This window comes from Perca fluviatilis, chromosome 15 (assembly GCF_010015445.1).
Source record: "Perca fluviatilis chromosome 15, GENO_Pfluv_1.0, whole genome shotgun sequence".
NCBI lineage: Eukaryota > Metazoa > Chordata > Actinopteri > Perciformes > Percidae > Perca > Perca fluviatilis.
In genome coordinates, this window is record NC_053126.1 from 11,446,934 (window position 1) to 11,469,883 (window position 22,950).

The following is a 22,950-nucleotide window of genomic DNA, read 5'->3' on the forward strand; positions in this document are numbered from 1 at the left end:
GTTGAACATTCAATGCTTTTTTTTATTGTACTTTTCTATACAGCTTTACATTACAAACAAATACATTTGGATTTTACCCCCAAAACCGTAATATAAAAGAGTACACTCAGAATAGATCATACTGATGGCTTTCTTTTATTCTATGAGCTAAGCCTGGTACATGAAGTGTTATCTCTAACGGTATATCAAACACACAAAATACAATCAAATACGATTCTGTGGTTGGGTGAGCTCACTTGCCAAGCCAGAACCAACTGAATAGCCCTAAGACTAAAATAAAAAAACAAACACCAGCTGGTTCTTGGAGAAAGCTCAAGCTCACAGCACAGTCACAGCACTTAATAAATACAGTATGGCGTTTTTTTTTTTCACCTCAAATCATTTTTACCAGGTTTATCTTTATCCCTGGTCCATTAATTCCATTCCATTCCACTAAAAGAATCATGGACGTGCAGAACCACAGTACACACACAGACACACACACAGACACACACACAGACACACACACACACACACACACGTCTGGTTATTGAAGCCTTCAGAGACGCAGAGCAGACAGCTCAATCTGCCTCTTTCTTGGTCCTGTGTTCGACATGGGAGGGGAGAAAAGGCAGCCAGATGGACTCACAGGTGATGTGACAGACAGACAAGCATTCTCCGCCTGGCGTGATCCTTATCCATTAAACTCTCTGTTTTCATTCAGACCAAAGGGAAGTCCTGACCTGTGCCGTTTTCACAGTTCTAGGGCCCATCTTTTTGTCAGCTGCTCTTCTCTTGTGACAGGCACATACACAATGTCACATCCATCGGGAGGTGTTGATGGATGGATGGCCTGGACTGATATGGAAGTGAATGAAAAGGGGCCATTGAACATAGGTGCTCTACTGACAACATGGACATTTTGTTCAACTAACAAATGTCAATAAGATTAAGGACGAGACAGCGAGGGAGACAAAACCTTTCATATTTCATACTTTTCATATTTGGAGGATTGGATGGTTGACTTGTACAATCAGCTAAAATACTTAACATTCAATACATTACAACTCAGCAAGTCAATCATTTGTGAAGACACTGACTCCCAAACCATACTACCGTAAAAATATTTGTTTGTTTGTTTAAAAGGCCATGCATTATTCTAAAGGACTGTGCTGTTGTCTCTATCAAACATGATTAGAGCATAAGGCAAGACCAAACTGGTTATGAGGACACAATACAAACTTTGGAGAAGGGTCGACACTTTATAGAAACTGCACACACAAAAGGAACACTTTCAAGTTGAAGAGTATATTTCATTTAGCACCTTGTTGAATAATTTACAGGTAGAATACTGCTGATTGGCACGTCTCACACCCACAATGTTTAGTGACCATTACACAGACAAGGGTTGTGATCCACACACTGCTGAATGAAGCATTTTGACAGTTGAAAGATAACGCCAATTTCGAATCAGCTACAGCACAGATTATGTACATTTATTCTGCTTTGATGATCTCTACAGGCAGATAAATGAAGGTTTGGTTAACTGGCTCATCTTCCGTCCAGCTGACTGTCCTCTTTTCTCCTCAGGTCCTTTCAAACAGGACAGTCTCTCTGAATACTGTGCGTCTGGTGGCAGGCTATCAAAAGCACTCAGGCTCCAACAAATTAGCCAACAGATTTTTCATCATTTACTATTCCTTCCACTTCGAGGTGAACCTCCAGCCCAGTAACATGCCCATCACACCGGTGTGGTCCTGCGATTCACCCCGTCCTTTATATCATTGGGGAAACAGTTATGGACCTGGAGGAACTCAGCAGACGCCTCATGTTCGGGGCTGTATGTGTTCTCCGTCACACTGTCCCTCGCCAGGGCGTACATAGACAGCTCGTCCAGGGCCCCACTGGAAGATGGCCTCCCCTTCAGACCGACCACAGGCGAGTTCTCTCGCGATGCCTCTGTTGAATGAGAGCTGGCGCGTGATGTCCGCCGGCGGTAGCGGAAGCTTGGTATCCTCGAGTACGGGGAAGAGGAAGAGAGCGAACGGATGAACTCGCGTCGCGCCTTCCAACGAACTTCCTTGTTTCTCTCAATGTAGATGTTGATGGCGAGGACAGCCACAGTTTCCGCCACTATGAAGGAGAGGGCGCCAAAGTAGAACGACCAACCGTAAGAATAAGTGTACTTCTTGTCGTCGTCCCGTTTATCACTGGGGTCTCCTGCATTGCTGGAGATGTAGACGATGATGCCAATTATGTTGCTCAGACCTGATGAACAAGAAACAGAAACAAGAACAGGAAAAAGGCATGGTGGCATGTGATGTAGCCTAGTGGATGAAATAGTGTAGACAAACAAGTAGAGAAGAAAAGTGAATATGGGGAGATCAATTATCCATGACTTTACCAGTAACAATGATGGAGCCCACAAACTCCCACTGTGTAAAGCTGTTGATCAGTCAGTGGTTACAGGACTCTCATCACTACCGAGATCATTAATAACACGTGTCCTCATCACTTGTGTGTGAGGTGTATGATAAATGGACATCCTGACCTTCAGTGAGGAATGGAGTTCATCTGTGTGATTGCACCTTTGATGATGAGCAATATGTGATACACACAGGTGCTACATCAAGCAGCTTTTCTTTATTATAAAGCCCCAGCCCTTACATGATTACTGATCGCTGGGAGCATGATTGACAAGTGTAATCCTCCAGCTCACCTGCAGCTACAAAGAGAATGCCTGCGCTGAGGAGGACGTTGCTGGTCTTGTTGTAGACTCGGCCCACCCCGACACACAGCCCGCCGAGCATCAACAGGATGGTGCTGAGGATGGGGAACACACTGGAGGCACGGACTATACCTGCAGAGATGGAGGAGGAAGCACATGACATGATGAATGTATAATTGGGTAAGTGATTAAGTCAGTGTAAATGGTTTTAACACAGTTCATTAACCAATATTTGATTGTACAATAAAGAGTTACCGTTTAGTAAAAGATGAATACAAATCAAATCATCAATCAATCCATATAACATCACCCAAGTCAAATTATAACGCAATTTATAGATAGCAAAATAAAACAATAAATACATTAATAACAGTAAAGTAAAATGTCTTTTAAATAATTTAGATTTTCATTTTGTAGAGGCCTCATTTACCCAGTCCCCGCTTTTCTCCCATCCGCTTTTGGTGGCCTTGTTGTGACAAAACGTTGCTAATCAGCTGCAGGATGTAACGGATCTCTCACTCACTATCACCTCCCCAGAAATTAATCGCTGTGCCATTTTACAAGTTTCCAAGGATGGATGAGCTTATTCAACTGTTTAGTCTTTTATTAAGCCCTTTTTTTCTTTGGTCTGACTAATAGATTGAGTTTAGACTTTGTCCAAAGTCTTATAAGTCATCTTTGTTGCTCTCTACATATTGTGCAGATACTCAATTGGCTGTGCCTTAAAGAATACACTGCAGTGTTTGTTATATTGATTTAAAATAATTCACAAGAACAGTCAGACATCCAAACAGACAAATATAAAAAAGATATACCATTGGTAGTGGTGACAGTCTGACAGCAATGATTGTAATTGAGTCCTGAACACATTTGAAACCTGTCTTACTGAATGCTGTCAGAATTACTCTGCTCCCTTTCTCCGCCTTTGTTCTGCATTTTATCAGTCTCTATAGAGTTTTGCCTGTTTGGAGACTGCTCTCAGAATCAAACTATAACACGCTGAAGGTTAGTGGATTTCTTGTCTGCCCTGACGAGTAAAGGAATGGTAAAGGCAAGACAAAGAGGACGAGCACTTACGAAGCAGGTATTCAGAGCTGTCTGTGTCGTAGTCATTATCGTCGGGGAAATGGTTGATTCTGTAACAGCTGCCTTGATTGATTCCTGCAGGACAAAGAGAAAGAGTCTCCAAAATAAAGATGACTTATGGTACACAAGGTGCTATTAAACAGGATGCGATGGTTAGGAGGATTGTTTAACCATAAAATAATAGGATAAAGAACACATGCATAAATCTCCTTTCGAGGCAAGCTGAATTTAGACCGGATTTTAGACTTTTGTTGTCTATCCATCAATCTCCGGTTGGTTATTACAGTAAAGGTTGTGGGGCTGCTCGAGTCAGAGCCACAGTTGCTCTCAGCCCAGTGACCTGTTTTTTGTTAAACTGTGTCCACTGGAGTAAGACACTACTGTGCTCTTGTCTCTGATAACAGAGGAAGGAGTGGGAAGTCACTTCTCGGATGACCGCTGGTTATTTTTGTCAACAGGGCAACTTCTAGAGAAAGAAGAGACAGAGAGCAGCGGGACATGAAAAGGGAAACACGGCCTTTAACTCTTTAACTTTTTTTGTGGCAACTGTTAGCAATAAATACCACCGTCAGGCAAGTGTTATTTATACTGTTTAATATGAGAAATGTAGCACTAAGAAAATACATTGTTTAAGCTTTTTGTTTTTATTAAGCACTTTTTTCTAAAACCATTGTTTTTCTTTCAGTGTATAGCTTTTGTTGGATGGAATAAACTGGATCCATACATATAGTACACAAAAGTATTACCTTTATCCTCTGCCTCGTTTTTACCTCCAACCATAAATGAGACTTTGACCTAAACTGTATAAAAGTATGCTGAGGGTCAGACAAGGATTGTTCTTGTTCATATCTCTCTGGGTTCACCGCAAACCACACAGAACTAAAGATGACAGCTCAATGCACACATATTGGGGGATGAAAGTCTACGTGACGAGGTGTATGTGTTTGTGTGTTTCGAGGATCAGTGCATACGCTTTGCGGCGGGGGGGATTTAAGATTGCGTTACCCAGAGGGATTTGATGTCTTGTGTCCAAATCCAGCTCAGGTTAATCGTTGAGTGCCGGGAGGAACAAGAAGCCTATTTAAACAACAACAAAAATATGTGCTGGAAGCTTTTACTGTAATGCCATTGTAAGTTGGAACTGGAGAATGGAGAGTGATGGAGGTAGAAAAAAAAAAAAAAAAAGAGAGGGGGGGGGGTGTATATGAGAAGAAAAAAAAACAACAAATGGGGGGGGGGGGGGGGGGGGGGGGGTGGGGGGGCGGGGGGGGGGGGGGGGTGTGGGGGGGGGCCTTGATTGGCTCTCACTTTTTGAGCTGTGAAAACCCTTCACACTTCAGTTATTCTGCAAACTACACCCACAGAATCAAATGTGGGCTGGGCTGTGGCCTAATTTGCATCTTTTTTTATGTGTTCATGTGCGTAGCGTTGCATTTCTCTGCATCCCAGGAAAGCAAGTGAGCATTCACTAAGCCCCCACCAGCCTTAGTTACCGTTGCTACACCTGTCAAGCATTCAGATCTCACACAGCACATAATGCAGTTTATAACAATGGCACATTCACCACCAGAAATCTTAGTCATTTTTGAAGCAACGAGACTTTGATTTCATATGAAGGTGGACAAAATTTCGATTATGCTAAAATGAAAACTGACAATGGCTGATTTATCAGCTGAAGCTAGCCTGCAAATTAAGCTAAGTTTAGCTACATGAGTTGATTTAAAAAGTTGTTGCATGAGAAGGAAAAATGACTTTTTCATTCTTACATAACCCTGTTTGGCTGCTTAGCTTACTTGTTCATATTTTCAAAGTGGATGTGCTAGTTGTAAATGGGCCATTTTTTGTTAATGACCTAGTCAGCAGGAAATAAAAGTGTAGTTTACGTTAGAGAAAATAAACTTTTAATCAATTTCGTACACTTTTGCTCTTGTGTTTTTAGTTTTAGGAGGGATTAAAAAAAAGAACACCACCCTCCAAACCCTTTAGCTTTGCCTTTCTGTGTAAGCATTAAAGACTTTTCATCTCTAATGGCCCAACAGGCTCAGGCACAGATGATTCGAACTGACCTACCACAGGATAAATGTCAACCTTTCCATTAACTGACTATGTGTGTGTGTGTGTGTGTGTGTGTGACAGACAGACACCTGTCAACTCCATTTCCCAGGTGCCAAAGGGTCAACAGCCATCAACGTCTATGCCACAGCTTTTAAGGGCATGCTTGCTTCCATTAACTAGGTCTGCTACATAATAAGGGACATCAAATTAATTAGCGTCAAATCAGTCGGTGGAAATGGAGCACAAGTTTCTGTGTCTAGTCACTGATGGAAAAAAGGGCTGTGGACTATTTTAAGCAGTGATGTGAGACTTTGTGCCTTGTGCAAAAACACATCTGGCTCTTGTGGTTAGATCAAGAACCGTGAAAATACAGACACCTTTACTAAACTGTGTCACACTGCTTTAAAACATTAAAAAAATTCACCTTTATGAACCCAGAACCCTACTATTAATTTTGACACAATATTCTCTTTGCTCTGCTCCAGTCTAGACCCCAGCTACTCCAGCCAGCCTGACGCCTGTCCTGTCTTGTCTCCTGTGTGTGTGTGTGTGTGTGTGTGTGTGTGTGTGTGTGTGTGTGTGTGTGTGTGTGTGTGTGTGTGTGTGTGTGTGTGTGTGTGTGTGTGTGTGTGTGTGTGTGTGTGTGTGTGTGTGTGTGTGTGTGTGTAGGCTGTCAGCTGGACGCTTTGTGAAATGAAAAAAAGGCAGAATACTGACTGGAAGAGAAGGAGGAGGGAGGGAGTGAAGATGAGGGAAGAAGGTACAAGGAAATGAAACAACAAAAGCACAGGGAACAGAGGAATTATGGAGATAAAAAAATAGATAAGAGGCCACATAAAGAGAGACTCTGTCACAGGAGGAGAGCAAGGAATCAATGAGAGAGAAATCGGGAAGGTAGAGACAGCAATAATGGGGAAAATGTGTTTTTTTTTGTGCTACAAATGGAGAGTTGTGCAATGTAAAAGCTGTGAAACTGAGTGGACAAGTAGAAACAAAGGTTTGCCAGACAGACATATAGCTGGTCACCTGAGTTATACAAAAAGTGCTTATCCACAAATTTGGGGGATGCTATAAAGTGATTGTGTTGTGACAAATTGAGAATATCGCACAGTAAACACATTACATGGGAAATAATATGTTCCCTGGACCTGAGTTGCAAAGCATCATGCTGAGACTTTCCTCCTCTTCTCCATGGCAACCCGTTAGCCCTTAATAAGCTCATTTACATAAACAATCTCCAAGGATGTTTTTGACGTTTTCATTGTATTTTGATACTCACCACATAAGAGATGGCACTTCCCAAACCTCCTTCACCACATAACAGTACATAACTGCCAGACATGTGTACATGCATTGGGAGCAGCTGTGGTGGGATGATGCACAGGATGATGCACATCATCATTATTTTGAATTAACGCTGCTCAGCCAATAAGGGAGCTGGTGTCTCCAGGAGTGCAGTATATCATGACCATGAGCTCTATGAGACACATGCCCCAACTTCCACACACTTCAATTGCTCTGCAAATAGATTGATGAATAAACCAATCAGAAGTGACTTTAATATTGCATTTCACAAGTAGCCTACAGTGGGAGATGCACTTTCAGTTATACACATAACAGATCTACAAGGAAAAAGGAGTAGCAGCACCATGTTCTGCTTTGTTCTTATCCTTGATGCTTTTTAGATCTCTGACACTGATGAGGAACAGCGCTCTGAGGTTTACAGCAGGTGGGATGGTTAGGTTTTAGGAAGCTGTACACTGTTACTGGGCCTTGATATCAAGTGCAGACATTAGAATACTTTAGAAGCCGGGAATGCCAGGACAAAGTATAAAAGACTGTATAATCAAATAAACCCCTCCAATTTTATTTTTCTTTCAGCCCAAGTGAGGATGAAAGAAATGCATTTTTGGAAAAGACATCAGTGATTCAGTGTTGATATGACTGACAGTTGGTTAATTAAATTGTCAGCAGGCAGCAATTTCTTCAAACACAGCTCTGCTTGGGGTTGACTGTGCATGTGTACCCACGAAGATCTATCAACCCCAACCCTAACCATGTAGTCTGTTGTGAAAGCTGTTATGCTTCGTCACTTACTTATAAAAATGTAATGTTTAATGGTTTTTCAACATGATGTTAAAGATATTATTGTATGATCTATTGCACTGCAGCCCTCGGTTCTCTCTTACATATTGTACTGTATATTTCCCAAGTGATTGAAACCTAATATTCTGTCAGAACAATGAGGACAGTGTCACTTTAGAAAACAGTAGCCTATATGAGTGTTAAAATAAATTATTGTAGGTGCTTATTTCCAGTGTCATTCTAGTATTATAAAATTGTCAGGACAAAAACCCTGTCCCATATAAATGTAATACATGTTTAAAAAAGGGGATTCAGATTGCTATACTTTCCTTTATCCTTGTCCTTTCCCAATGCATCAAATTGTAATTGTAATCCCAGTGTTCATCCTAAAAAAAACTACCTTTTAAAAATGTTTTTTTTACCATTACAGTCCCAAGATATTAAATTAATCTTTATGTTACTGCAGGTTTACAGTAAATGGCCTAAGAGGTAGATGGATGGTAAAGGGATGAAACAACTCAAAGCTATGAGGAATGTACAGTGTTAGTATTGAAACAACAGAAGCCCTGCTACTTCTGGACAATTAAAAGCTCAGTTGAATGAAAAGATCAACACCTTTTCGCTTTCTTGCTGAGAGTTAGATAAGAGCTCAATACTCTCATGTCTGTACGAATATGAAGCTACTGTTAGCTTAGCTTAGCACAAAGATAGGAACTAGTGGCAGACAGCTGGCCTGGCTCTGTCCAAACTAAACAAAATCTATCTACCAGCACCTCTAAAACTCACTACGAAAGCATAAAAAATGGGATTATGTACTGAAAGATGGAATTTTTGTTACCATTGGGCAGAAGGAGGATAGCTGTTTCCCTCCATGTCCAATCTTAATGCTAAGCTAAGCTAACAGGCTGCTGGTGATAACTTCATATTTACCAAACAGCCATGAGAGAGTGGCATTGATCTTTTTCTCATGTAACTTTCGGCACGAAAGTCAATAAGCGTATTTCCCAAAGTGTCAACTTTTCCTGTAAGGTTACCTATTTGCAAATATCTATCAACATAGCTGATTTGCATATGACACAAATTAACTTTATTTAAAAGGAGAAGAGAAATTGAATGTACCCAAAATAAAAAGGGGCGGGGGGTTGTGGGTTTGAATGAGGTGACAGAGGTTCATTAAAAAATGAAGCAGAAAAAAAAAAGAAGAGTTCAACCTATTAAGAGATGAGGAGACAGAGAGCACATCAGGGGGAGGAGAGGGGGATGGAGTGTCGAGGTGGAAGTTGGGGCCTGCTGGCTAATAAGTGCCCCCGCATGGCTTCTCAGTTGTTGCGCTTTAATTACAGACTTGTGGAGCATGGTGTGAATGGCAAAGTGACCCCCTCCCCCCCAAAACCCAACTGTTCCATGCCTCGCCACTCACGCTAACTCACCGCGAGCTGGGGTGTTTACTGTAAATATGTACCTGCTAATTAGATTATTTCTCATTCTCAGAGTTGGTTTTATGTAATTGAGTCACACATGAGCAACAGCCTCTGATGCATTGCCGATTCTGATGCAAATTAGGCGCACTCAGTGCTACCCTGGCCTCACAACATTCATGTGGGAAAACAAACACAGCAGAAAAAAGCAAAACAGCTGTTGAGAAATGCACAAATGAGGGTAGTGCTGACCTCACTTTAAAGTAGCCCTCATGCGATATATATTCCTGCCTGCTCCTTTAAATGTCATGCAGGCCTGCTGGAGAACATTCATTAAAAGGGTTCTGAGAAGACAATAGTGCTGAACGGCTGCTATGTGTGTTACAGCAACGTGTTGCCGCTGAGAGAAAGACATGTTGTCGCTGATCTGTTCAGCTAAACGCGAGGATGTTTTCCCCTGTAGCTGTGATACACACAGAGATTGATGTCCCCATCAATAACCCAGTGTGCTTGTCATTATGACCGGAGGGGTGTGTGTGTCTTCCTTCCTTGTCTTCTCCCTTTCTCACCTTTACTTATTATGAGTCTCCATGACAACAGATTGTCCAGCAGCTTCTTGTAGTTTTAAGCAGAGGCACAGAGGTGAAACTATTAGCACTGGAGAGAATGATATGATAGGCTGGCCTTTGTTTGTGCAAATGATGCATTCAAAAAGAAGTCTCAGTGCACAGAGTTCCAACCTCATCAGCATCCATTGAGTCTCTGCTGTCATTATTCCACGTTCATTATTTACTTCAAAGCACTGATGGGAAATGATGCTTGACATAATCGTTGGCTGGCATTTGAAATTTATTTTCATTTCTTGGGGTCTCGGGGATATTGCACACTGTGAATCACTGTGAATCTCTCCACATCACAGACAGGTTCCCAGCTAAGCAGGACTCTCAGTAAATTGCAAGTGTCATAACACACCAGTGTGCTTCACATGTGTCTAAAAGTGTCCATCTTCCAGAAACAATTTAATCATTGATGACAGCTCCCTATATGTGGGCTCTGATGACATTAAGTCTTGAAAATGGGAATGAAGCCAATCCACAGAATAAACTGCAAATATATATATATATATGTAGTCAAACAAAGTGTTAAAGTGCTCATATTATGCTCATTTTCAGGTTCATAATTGTATTTAGAGGTTGTACCAGAATAAGTTTATGTGGAATTTTCAAAAAAACACCATATTTTTGTTGTACTGCACATTGCTGCAGCTCCTCTTTTCATCCTGTGTGTTGAGCTCTCTGTTTCAGCTACAGAGTGAGACATCACACTTACGTCATACATATACCATCTTTGTTGGGAGTCGCACATACGCAGTAACTAGGTAAGAACTACTAGTTATTCAGTTGCAGAGTGTGAGGGAGTGCCACGCTAGCAGCTAGGCGAGCATTATAACGTGTGTTACAAAGGCTGGCCTGGTTTGTGAACAGTGTTATCTGTTGGAGATGGTAAGTCCCTTTGGGTGGACTTTGGGCTTTTTCACTTTGTAAACCTATAACATGCACAAAAAAGATATATAACACAATAAAGGAACAGGAAAAGCCAAAAAGCACAATATGAGCACTTTAAATATTCAGCTGACAAAACAAGACAAAACAAAACAGGTTTATATAACTTTTAAAACGTATTGGCATCAATTAAAACCCTAATTGTATCCACACCAAAAATCACGCTGTTATAAGAAAATGCATAAAAGAAAGAAGTTACTGTTGTGAGAAGGTGTTGTTACTGCAATAATGCTCTAGAAGTTAGTCTTTTTGTGAGTCACCCTGCTGCTGGGTTAGTGTGGACACCTCATACATCTCTCTGTATCTCTAAAGTGCCTTCCTGCATAGGCCTACATGAAGCCTATGGCCAAAGTCCTTCTTAATTCTATAGTTTAGATAGAGTTTAATAGGCCCTGTTGGCATGCACACACAAAGCTAAATATGTGTGGTGGGACCGTTTTGTATAAACATTATTCCAGCAGTGAATTTGAAGATACGTTTAGTCAGTTTTGGTATCCCTACATTTCAAAACGTAGGCTTTCTGAACAAATTCTGAAGATATGCGAGTTTCATGTCTTTGCTTTCATTTATTTGTTAAATCTGTGTCTATCAATCTCTGCGTCATGGTCATGGCATGAAGAAATCCATCCGGTCACATCGACTCACTCATTGATCGCTGAGGCGAGAAATCAAGGGGTGGCCGGAAGGACGATCGGGCAAGTGTCTGCCTCTAAAAGTAAGACGTCACTGTCAAATAATTCAAAAACACTCTCCAAAAGGATGGAAGGGGGATGTTTACCAAAGGTTCTAAAACAGAACGATTTTTTTTCTTCTATTTTGCTTGGACATGACGCGAACTCAGAGTCATCTATTTTTAAATCACCGGGCATGTTTCCATAGCAATTTCAGGGATGTTGCCAAGCAACAGCATCGATACAATGAAGACATGAATGAAAGTAGACAAACAGTGCGCACATTTCCTGGCAGCGACCGGCTTAAAAGTGAATGGGCTCAGACACGCCGGTTTGGCATCGCAGTCTGTTGCAGACTATAACACAGCCGTATTTATTGTGTGGGCCTATGCTTTAACAATGCGATGTAACTGTTGGCACACAGCTTGTGTTGAGCGCAATTAGCGGGACACCGGCTGCTTGTTTCTCGTTTATCTGCTACTTCGGTGGTTTTAAAATCCGTATGTGTGCGTATCGAGGCTTTCTCCATCTGACCTATAACCTCTAAAAGTTGTTCCAACTTTATGGCCATTTTCTTGTTGTTTCCTCATCTCCCGATTAAAAGATTTGGCGTGCGTAAAAGGAGTGCGCCACTGAGAAACAAAAGACTACTCGAAAAAAAGACAAAATTCTAACTATTTGTTTTGCGCAAAGAAAAGGAAATCCTGCATCTATGTCAAATTACCATGCAGAGCCCTCCATATGTTACCGGTGTCCAGGGACCCAAAGTGAGACTACTGGAGCAGGCTTACCTTCAATACAACAGATTCTCCACAGCCCGGAGTGGGTGAGATCGCCTCTCTTGGTTTTGGGCTGTGACTGGGTCTCGTCTGTGGTGGCATTGGTGGAGTTGCAAATGTACGCCCGTGAATAGAGCCAATAGTCCGTGCCGATGGCGATGGTCATCAGGCTAAAAGCAGCAAAAGCCCCCAAAGTGGCCAGCAGCGTTTGAACCCTGCGGTCACACCAAGCCATGGCGCTTCATACTATTCCACACTCTCACCGGTCCAACATGCGCTCACCGGAGCGCGTCAGGGCGCGGATCCTGGTCATATGTTTATGTGTGTCCACTCTCTCTGCTCCTCGGCTAAAAAAAAGTCAAGCCCAAAAAAAGTGAAAGAAGAAGCTCGAACGCTCACCTGATGCTCAACACCAACTGGATGCAGCTGTGAATATGAGAGGACACCAGTTGTGCCCACTCCAGAGGCTCCACACAGGTTGGAAGCGCGCAGGTTCAGCACGACCGCAACATACCAATTCAGAACACTTCAAACCTCCTCACCACTTCAGTCTTCTGTTCCCCCCCCCCCCTTTATCTTTGCCTCAAAACACTTTTGTCTATTCCTACACAAACTGCGCCTCGTTAAAACCCATTGCTACGTCAATGGCTCTAACGTGAGACCCCACCCTCACCAAATCTAACCAATGGAGGTGCTGTTGAATAAAGGAAGGGACAAAAACTCTTAGCATTACAATTGGATCACTAATGCATTTAAAATATGTGGAATCTTTGGGAAAATATTAATTAGCAAAACAATCTGTCTCTCAGCTGAGGCATTTGGACACTCTTCACTGAATACAGAAGCTATGAATATTACCAATGTTTATCAATTACTAATGAGAGGTTTAGACACAAAGGTCCTTCTCTTTGGTGCACTAACACCAAACATCCAAACCCCCATGGAACAGACCATTAAAAAAGCAATTAGATGCTTGGTGAGTGCATGTTCTCACCAAGCACACTGTAAATCACTCAGGTTCAAAGGATTTCCCAAGATTAGATAGATAGATAGATAGATAGATAGATAGATAGATAGATAGATAGATAGATAGATAGATAGATAGATAGATAGATAGATAGGCTCATCAGTGCCAAGTAAGGTGTGAATGGTAAGAGAGGAATACATTAAACATGTGAATAACCTGCAGAATCTCAATCTCTCAGACACACTCGCACAAACTCTTCCCTCCTCTGCTTACGTTTGTGATTATGCAGCTGACAAATCTGTTTATTAAACATGCAAAGAAAATGCCATTCATGCCCATGTGAACACCAGATTAAAGATAATGCATCTCTGAGCCAGAAAGAATGTTTTCAAACTAGCCGGGAAGCACTTTATTGGATGGCTTCGACCGGCACAGCGCATCTGGCTTGATAGAAAACATCTCTTGAGAGTACTGCCACTGGTTTCTGTAGAAATCTGGCCCTGAGATTGGGCAACTTCACCCTGTTGCTCATCTTAGAGTAAGAATTGGCTATGTTTTTGTCTGTGAAATTATTGTGAACGTGCCACATTTATAGAAAGAACAGCTTTCAACGAACCAAACCACCTGATATGCACTAATGCAATACTAATACAAAAATACAACTAACATAACAAAACATGGCAACGTAGCCTGAGCAGGAATAAAAAGATGTATGAAGTTAGGACAATGTCTGGTTGTGTGTAGAGCAGTTTCTACTTTAAGACATTTTAACACAAAGATGTTTAAGTTCTTCTCCAGACATATTTTAAAAACATATAAAAAAAATACTTTGAATAGCCTAATAGTTTGTGTCTGATATGTTTTTTTCACAACAAAGTTCAATTCAATTCTTAAAATTACATGTACTCTTTCTCCCCGATTGAAAATATATAATCCGCTACTTCACTGTAAAGTCCGTTCTCAGTGTGTTTGCACTGCAGGCTTCAAGTTTCCACATCACACTTATGTAAGTTACATAGTGGACCACGTTTGGCTCCCAAATTAGTTGTGATGTCACTAAATCATGCTCATATTTTCACATGGTAAACTCAAGACTACAGAGAAACGTTCCTCCTTCAGCAGATGAATGTGAAAATATTTTTATAGTGTACATCCCTGCACTTATATCATTCTGCACAGGGAATATCAAGCATCCAAGTGAAGTAGCAATCAGAGGAACAGTTTTGAGTGGAGGGGAACATTAAATGCTATCAAAAATATTTGAACAGTTTGAGAAGGTGCACTGTCAGCTATGTTTTTATTTGGTGAAAGCGTAAGCCTATAAAACCAGCCAATAACAATGTTTAACCCAACCAATTTTAGCCTTTTTATGTATATGAAATATATATCTATTGTAGATTATGAAATGTATTTGAAACAGCGTAAACCACAGACTACAACAAGACACAGCCATTTCTCCAGTGTCTGATCCACTTGAAACAATCACCATTCCCTCTCTATTGTCTGTCTGCTGGACCGATTATTATATACCACGCCTTATTGATCATTGTTATATAGGCTACTATACCATATACCATGTAACTGCTGTATACGACATATTACATTAAACCTTGAATAAGTTATTCTGTTATATTGCTGCATACTATACTTCTACCATATGATGTTTTATTGTCGTACTATATAGGCCTATATTATGTTATTCTATACTATATTAGCCTACTACACTACTGTCTCCTTTCCCCAACTATATTATCACATACCATTTTATATTATACTATATTATGTATGTAACATTGACTTTTGCACTATATTCTATTATATTAATAGAGAAAAACACTGAGTACCAACCATATCATGTATTAATATGCGGTTTACTCAGACCTGTTGACTATGCTGCTATTAATCACTCCACTGTCACTTTATCAGCACCACTCACTTTAACATATTTTTTTGTCTCCAAATACTCTGTATAGTTTCTATCATTTTATTCTATTTTAGTTTATATACCTCTTTTTATTATTTCTGTTACTTTAGCTATACTTTTGCTATATGATATTTATTTCTGTATTTTTCTGTTGTACTGCTGAAATAACCGAATTTAGTTTGGTGTATGATGTTATTTTATCTTGTCTTGTCGTATCGTATCTTATTTCTTTGTTTTTGTCTTATTATACATTTCCTTGTATGGCTATTTTATGTCATTATAGTTCATTTGGTGTTTTCTCTATTGTTTTAACATTTTTACTTCCGCGGCCCTGATGGTGGCGCCAACTCGCAGCAGCAGGACCCGAAAAGGGAAAAGTACTACCATTAATGTGAGTAAAAATCACAAGGAGAGGTCCCTGACGTCACGGTGTGGGCGCACGTGTCTGCACTACGCATGCGCAATACTCCACCGTGCCTATTCTCCCAATGGATTTAGCAGACTCTCAATGCGCATGTGCTAAAGGAAAACGTGACGACAGTGTCCTCTCCTTCTTCGTTTTCAGAGCAACATCTGAACAAAGGCCTGCCCCTTTTCTGAGGATTTCTCTACCGCCATCGTTACTTTACGTGTAATCACGATTACTAAATCGGATTACGATACTTTTATTATATTTCAAGACGTCGATAACAGCATAGATGATGTCCGAAATTGATGTTGATCACAATGAAAGCAGCGGCGAGACCAAATCGGCCATGCATACTTGGCGTTATCGCCACCATTTCACGTACAAGGCAGATCAAGGAAAAAATATCATCGTCCAGTGTAATCTATGTCTGCCGAGGGTAAATCTGCTGTCCACGTCGAAAACCTCAACATCAAACCTAAAGAAGCATTTAGACGTAAGTCACACAAAGTAAATTCCCTGTAATGACCTCCTGTAGCCGTCCTGTTAATGTTTTAAATAGTCAATGAATGAATAGCTCCTCTCGTGATAAATAACGTTACATTCTAGCTGCATGTTGATTACCAACTCTAGGCGCTGGAGGCTCTTTATGTTCAACTTCGCTAAAAAAGCAACCATTTTACAAGTGGTATTTTCATTGCATATGAAGTTTATAAACTAATGGCAACTCAGAGCATATCAATGGCACACCTCCAACCACTAACATGAGCCCTTACTGGCGTTTTGTCTTGCAGAGAACACACCTGGGCTGTGAAGCCAGGCCTGATGTCAAGAGGGGGAGGAAGAAAGAAGAGCACAATGGTGAGGAGAGTAGGCACTGCCAACTCAAAAAACTTAAAGCGGAAATCATCTCCAAATGCATGACCCAAGCAAAGATCGATGAGCTGATTTTCAACTTCATTGTGGAAGATTGCCAGTCATTTTATGTGCTAGAGCAACCTGGCTTCAGAAAACTGATTTCGGGCTTAACTGAAGGGCTAAAGTCCATGGACAGGGTGACCTTGTTTACAAAGGTGGACCAGGGTTTCTCCAGGATGCGAGAAGAGCTGATGGCGAAACTCGGCAGCATCCAGTACGTGTGCACCACGGCTGACATCTGGACAGCCTACAACAGAAGCTTCTTTGGGATGACCTGCCACTGGATTGATAGACATTCTTTGGAGAGGAAATCTGCTGCGCTGGGGTTTGCACGGCTGCAGGGCAGAATCACGCATGACACCATCGCTGGACGGATACATGACATCCACGTGGCATACAATATTGAAAGTAAAGTTCAGACCACAGTCACCGATAACGGAAGCCCCTTCATCAGTGTGTTCAAAGAGTTTGCGGTGGACAGCCAGGAAAGTGACGATGACATTGGGTTCTACGAGAACGTGAGCACCGTCCTCGAGGGGGAGCCAGAGCAGGACATGCTCCTGTTTCTGCCCACTGTGCAGCGCTGCGCATCACACACCCTGGAGCTGATTGTCACTGAGGACTTTTGGCAGGCTGTGTCACAGGGGCCCATGTGCCAGCTACATTACAGTACAATGGCCAAGGTGTTCGCCATATGGAGCAAATGCCACCATCTCCAGGTCGGTATGGATGCAGCAGAGGAGATAGGAAAGATGGCCCTCGTTGTGCCCGCTGTCATACGCTGGAATGTGGAGTACTGTGCTGTGCAGAAGATCGTCTCTCTCACTGAGCGGGAGCTGACTGAGCTGTGCGCCCGCCTGGAGGTCCCGCGCATGCAGCAAGAGGAGATGGCCTTCCTGAAGGAATACGTGACCGTGTTCCACCCGCTCGCTTTTGCACTCGAACTTTTCCAAGCGGAGCAGAAATGTTACCTGGGTCTGGTCATCCCGACCGTTCTCAGTCTGAAGAACAAGTTAAATGAGCAGAAAGACGCGGCCAATTACTTCGGCGATGTCATCAACGCCATTGTAGTGGCTATTGATGTGCGGTTCCAGGAGCTGTTTTCCAGCACAGAAGCGAAGATTGCAACAGCGACAACTCCTCAGTTCCGTTTGTGGTGGATGGCTGCCTCTGACAGAGAGGAGATGTGCTCCCTGCTGGCTACAGAGGCGGCCCAGATTGATCCCTGTAACCTAACCGAGGCAAACCCCAGCCGGAATCTGTCGACCATTGAATCTGAAGATGACTTCTTCAGCTATGGGTCGGTGAAGCCCACCGTTCAGATCCAGCAACGGGGAGTGATGGACGAGATCCGCAAGTACGTCGAAGGAACAGGGAAGAGCCTAGATTGCCTTCAGGACTTCCCCAGAATGAAGCAGCTTTTCCTAAAATACAACACCACCCTGCCATCCACGGCCCCTGTCCAGCGTCTCTTCAGTCAGAAAGGCAACCTGGTCACCTCACAGAGAAACCTTCTGACTGATGACTACTTTGAACGCCTTCAGCTTTTGAGATACAACATTAACGTGTGTACTTTGGTCACCCAGTGAATACATTGCCGGTGACTCTCTCTCAGCCGTTCAGTAGATGCAGAATCAAACCATATTGTGCTAAAATCATTACAGAAAAACTTAGAGTAATATCTAATTTCAGACAATTTAGCCCAGCTGTTTTCTAATCTTCCTCCCCTGTTTTAATAGGCATAGCCTATATCTCCGTTCCTGAATGGCCTAATGGAAATATCTAATTGACAATCATTGACAATGACATTCAAGGACTGAATTGATGACAAAAGCATCTTCCTATCTGTGCTAATGTTGTGATTTGAAGTTGCCACAGAGTAAATTGAACTGATTTTGTCTTTCAGTTAAGCTAGTTTGTTTTTTCTACAGGTGCTCAATGAGAATGCATCTCCTGTCTGTATGTTTTATATCACATATAAAGAGACAAGGAAAGAGCCTTTTGTGTCTTGCCTTTTTTTCCACCAAAACCAGGTGGAAAACAAAAGTAACTAGTGACTGAGGAAGACACAGATCACACAAACGCCAACAGTTCCAGTGCTGCAGAGTCCCAAGTGTATTCCTTGCCACACATGCCCAGATGTCAGTTAAGCGCTTCCGTCTTGTCAGACCGCTGTCTGGAGACCAACAGGAGGCTGTCAGAGCATACAAACACAGGCTCTGTGTGGACCCGAGCTGTCAAAAACATGGCACTTCTGAAGATGCCAATCCCGAGAGAGTATCAAACGCCCTGGGATTTGCTTTTTCTTCTTTTCAACATCATTGCATGTATGAATCTAAATGTATATATTCCAGTTATCTTTCTTCTTCTTCTTCATTTTTTAGGAAGAGATATAAAACCTCCCAGCAGTGAACTGCTCTGAAACTGCCCTCACTGCTCCAAAGTGTATTCTGCTTGAGAGACAGGGTATTGGGATTCTATTCAACGACATCAGCTGATGAGGGGAAAAGCAGCTTGAACAACTAGTTGCAGAGAAAGGACACGGTAAACGTGTGTAGCTAAAGGACTGCTGCAGAAATACAATACGTTAGAGCAACCAGGTCAGAGTTGTGATTTTAAATGAAAATTGCACAATATTAATATTCATTTACTTTATACAACCCATTACAAATATTTTCGATAATCCTTCAGATTGTAATGTCAAAATAAATTCTTGCACAACCGTCAAATCTTAGAGAGGGGTGCGTTGGTTCAAAAACTCCTGACTTGAAAAGAAAAGCAAAGAATCCTGCACCCTGTCCATCCCTTGAACTCACTTTTTTAACAAATGCTGCGGTCCTCAGACCTTCATCAGGCAAAATGTATACAGACAAACATTTACATGCAAACTGCACCATAAGGGCCATAGGCTTTTAACCAGGAATAAAACGGCAATCAGAGGACACCAGAAACATCACCGGGTATGCACAAAAAATGTATGGTCAATGAGCAACACAAATACAATGCTCAGCTCTTACTATTGTTATTCATAATTTGTGTTAAAGTTTTTTTTGCCAGTATTATAGAAAATCGGTTAACATTACACAATAGGGACATTTAATGAGAATGTGTTTACAAACCCGTATTTAGTTTGTCTTTTTCTACCTTTTATTGACTATAGGCTACATCGTGAAATATGAGACTAAAGAAAATGTGAACAGATTTTTTATATTGGCAAGATTAGCATGGTCTTAATTTTTTTATTGGAGGAAATCCTTGATCTTAAAGTGCTCATATTATGCCTTTTCCCTTTCCTTTGTGTTATAACACTAACCCTTACGCGCTTCACTTTGTAACACACGTTATAATGCTCGCCTAGCTGCTAGTGCGGCACGCCCTCATACTCTGCTTCTGACCATAGACAGTATATAAACTGGACCAATAGATCCCGTTGCTCTGGACGGAGACCAGTGAAGGATATTAGAAGCACTTTTCCGGTGAGCGCTGAGCGTTACTGCGCAGTCTCCAACTGAGAGAGACAACGTAAATGTGACGTGAGCAACCTGTCTGGAAGTTGTAAGTCTTCTGGTAGCTGTGCCAAGAGAAATCTCAATCATTCCCAATCTTGCAGAGATGGAAAGTGTAGGTATATGTAAGGAGATAACATGGGCACAGGCTAATTATTGCTAACTAAAAGTCAAAACTGCCTGCGAGCTTCTCCTGTACTATACGGTAATTCCTCTACTGTGTGACAGTAAGTCTCGTGGTTATGACACAATCGTTAGCCTATTTTTACAAAAACGGAGCCATAACGTGAGGTACAAGGTAATGGAGCCTTTTATACATTGTCGTGTTTCTTTAGAAATAAACAATGGACAAATAGTCTAAAGTTATTTGCTGTCAAAGTGACGTCAAAATGAATAGCAGTCAATGGGATGCTAACGAGAGGTGATATTGTTGTAGCATCAAAATGGCGCCAAAGGAGGTTCGAGTTCTGAAGCGAAGCTTACCCCCTTGCTTCTGACTGGGTAGTAGTCCTTACCTAGCTGCTGCGCATGTGCGACTCCCAACAAACATGGAATAGAAGTGTGATGTCTCATTTAGTAGCTAAAACAGAGAACTCAACACACAGGGTGTGCAGTACAACAAACTGTTTTTTGAAAATTAAACCATGTAAACCTATTCTGATATAACCTCTAAATACAATTATTGAAGAATATATTTGGTAGAAAGTTAGTAAGAGAGTCTCAAGCCACCTTGACCTTGCTTTCTCTGTGTGTATAAAGGCCTGGGAGTGATAGTGATAAGACTTGTGGGGGGTGCAGCTGGATTGGAGAAGCGCCCAGTAAATTTATTAACACAGTATCAAAATTAACTGGTGAGAACAATGGTCTAGTGATGAATCTGTGCGAATGCGGTTGGAACCGGAGGCCTGGACCAGGTGCACTGATAACGGTACATACATCGTTGCAGAAGGAGGAATCTGAAGAAGGATAAAGAGAGAGGGTAATGTTAGGTCGGGCATTCGGACTCCCGGAAAGACTGTTGGCGGTAGGGCGAGAGAGGATTGTCTTGAAGGAAGTCTGATTCCTTATGCATAAGCTGTAACTACTTGCAATATTGTCACTAAAGATGATTGACTTCAACTAGAGGACTCCTCTAAGTTATTTCTGGCCTACCATTAAACAAACACGAAGGTTAAAAGGTGCAGTCTGAGACAACTTGAATTGATCCTTAATCGACCCTGGCCACTGGGGCCAGGTCCAAACCAGCACCAGAACCACAAAATCTTCATTATGAACCTGAAAATGAGCATAATATGTGCGTAGTTTCTGTCGCCCCCATGAGGAATTCTAAGTAATGACAACAACACTGTCGGTGCGTCCACATGATACAAGCTTCTGTGATCGAGCACAGCCCCCACCCCCTCCTCCACGCAGTTGCTAGTAGCCAAGGAGGACACTGAGGCTTAAAAAAACATGGACTCTTCAGAGGAGGTAATTATCTTTACTTGAGTTTTTGCACGTGATAGTCACCGGACGTCATAATCTTCTGAACACAGCCATACTGGGAAATACAGAGAGAGTTGTGTGGAGCGGACAGTCTTAATTAGTTTTGTAGCAACTCGTTTGGCAATCTAACGGATATTCATTAATATAAAAAAGTTATGCACTATAGCTTTAGCGTGTATCCATACTAGGTGTTTTTAGCATCCCGATTGTTTTTTTCCCACGTGAAAGCCTACAGCCTTTATATACATGGTGCGATTTGCATGGTGCCGTTTGTATGCTTTTTGTCTGATGGAGGCCCAAAATGTGAAGTGAGTTCAAGTGATGGACAATGTAGTGGATTCTTTGGTTTTCTTTTCATGATAGGGTCCCTCTATCTTAAATGTACAGGGCAGAACATTTTACTGTTGAAAAATAAATTTGTCACTACTCTTTGGTTGAGAAACTACAGTGGTGATGAAATCGTCTCAAAATATTTCTTGTCATTTATCGTCCGACACGTATGCCGATACCGTCATCTATGCACTGAGCTAATATTAGCGGCTGGCTGCTTTAACCAATATGAAAGTTTGTTTTAAAACGACAAGCTTAATGTTAAACATTATCAATAATAAACTTTCATTTGAATTTTTGGTGATTGGCCCATAATAATTTCCAAACCATAATGCACTTACGTCCTTTACTGTGTTGGCTGCAGTCATCCCAAGCTCCAGGGACATGGGAGCCACGAGGAGTAGAGATCTTCCTAAGATGGGATTTCTTGTGTTCGTCATGGAAGAACCACATTTCAAGTGTTTCCCTACCTTCCACTTCTTGTATCATTGGATGAGGTGCAGCTGTGTCTCTGGATAGGATCAGCAGGCAAATTAAGTTAATCAATATAAATATTATCTTTAATTTACAGATGAAGAATCCTGCCACCTGTTGGACAAAGAGGTACACTACAGTAAATGCCACTTATTCAGTGACTTGAGAACATTTAAAAGGGGAACTATGCAGTTTTAATTTACCTTAACTGAACAGCATCGGAGTCATTGGAATGGTTATATGACTTTTTTTGGGTTGAATGGTGGTCGTCTCGCTCCTCCCTAGTGCCTGCGAGCAGAAAAACCACCCTTGCAATTTTCGGCAATGGCCGGCCTCAGCGTCAGGAAGTATCGCGTGATATCAGGTCTCGCCATGTAACAAATTGCTTCACGGCACTGCACACATACAAGAACCGGCTAACAAGGTAGCAATGGAGTTTTTCACACTATTGTCATGGCTGAGCCGGCTGAAAAGAAGCAGAAAGCTAGGAAAGCATTGTCGGAGGAACAGAGAAAGAGGAAATGGCAGACTGACCGAGTGAGGAGTCAGACACAAGTAAACATAGGAGCTGCCAAAT

General features: G+C 41.8%; 2 protein-coding genes across 4 annotated transcripts; one reads left to right on the forward strand and one right to left on the reverse strand.

Annotated features, from left to right (window-relative positions):
* Position 1: 1 nt before the first annotated feature.
* LOC120575167 (voltage-dependent calcium channel gamma-4 subunit-like) lies at positions 2 to 22,628 on the reverse strand. Of its 3 annotated transcripts, XM_039825819.1 has the most exons (5): positions 22,577 to 22,616; positions 22,241 to 22,487; positions 3,785 to 3,868; positions 2,699 to 2,839; positions 2 to 2,247 (listed from the first exon to the last, which is right to left on the reverse strand). In XM_039825819.1, the coding sequence occupies exons 2-5, from the start codon at positions 22,386 to 22,388 to the stop codon at positions 1,721 to 1,723; spliced, it is 900 nt and encodes a 299-aa protein (XP_039681753.1). In that variant the 5' UTR covers positions 22,389 to 22,487; positions 22,577 to 22,616; the 3' UTR covers positions 2 to 1,720. The 3 variants fall into 3 exon arrangements, with proteins under 3 accessions (XP_039681753.1, XP_039681752.1, XP_039681751.1); XM_039825818.1 differs by having other exon boundaries at positions 22,241 to 22,628; XM_039825817.1 differs by lacking the exons at positions 22,241 to 22,487; positions 22,577 to 22,616 and adding an exon at positions 12,376 to 12,940.
* On the forward strand, positions 15,825 to 18,576 carry zgc:161969 (uncharacterized protein LOC569044 homolog). The gene is made up of 2 exons (XM_039825816.1): positions 15,825 to 16,156; positions 16,455 to 18,576. Exons 1-2 carry the CDS (start codon positions 15,953 to 15,955, stop codon positions 18,165 to 18,167), a joined length of 1,917 nt encoding a protein of 638 aa, XP_039681750.1. The 5' UTR covers positions 15,825 to 15,952; the 3' UTR covers positions 18,168 to 18,576.
* Positions 22,629 to 22,950: the final 322 nt, after the last annotated feature.

Bases quoted from the DNA above. Each gene is read 5' to 3' on its own strand.
- LOC120575167 (XM_039825817.1), bottom strand. From the start codon at position 12,598: ATGGCTTGGTGTGACCGCAGGGTTCAAACGCTGCTGGCCACTTTGGGG. The intron at 3,869-12,375 runs GTAAGCCTGCTC...TTTGTCCTGCAG, and splicing joins GAGAATCTGTTGTATTGAAG to GAATCAATCAAGGCAGCTGT. The intron at 2,840-3,784 runs GTAAGTGCTCGT...CCATCTCTGCAG, and splicing joins CAGCTCTGAATACCTGCTTC to GTATAGTCCGTGCCTCCAGT.
- zgc:161969 (XM_039825816.1), top strand. From the start codon at position 15,953: ATGATGTCCGAAATTGATGTTGATCACAATGAAAGCAGCGGCGAGACC. The intron at 16,157-16,454 runs GTAAGTCACACA...TTTGTCTTGCAG, and splicing joins ACCTAAAGAAGCATTTAGAC to AGAACACACCTGGGCTGTGA.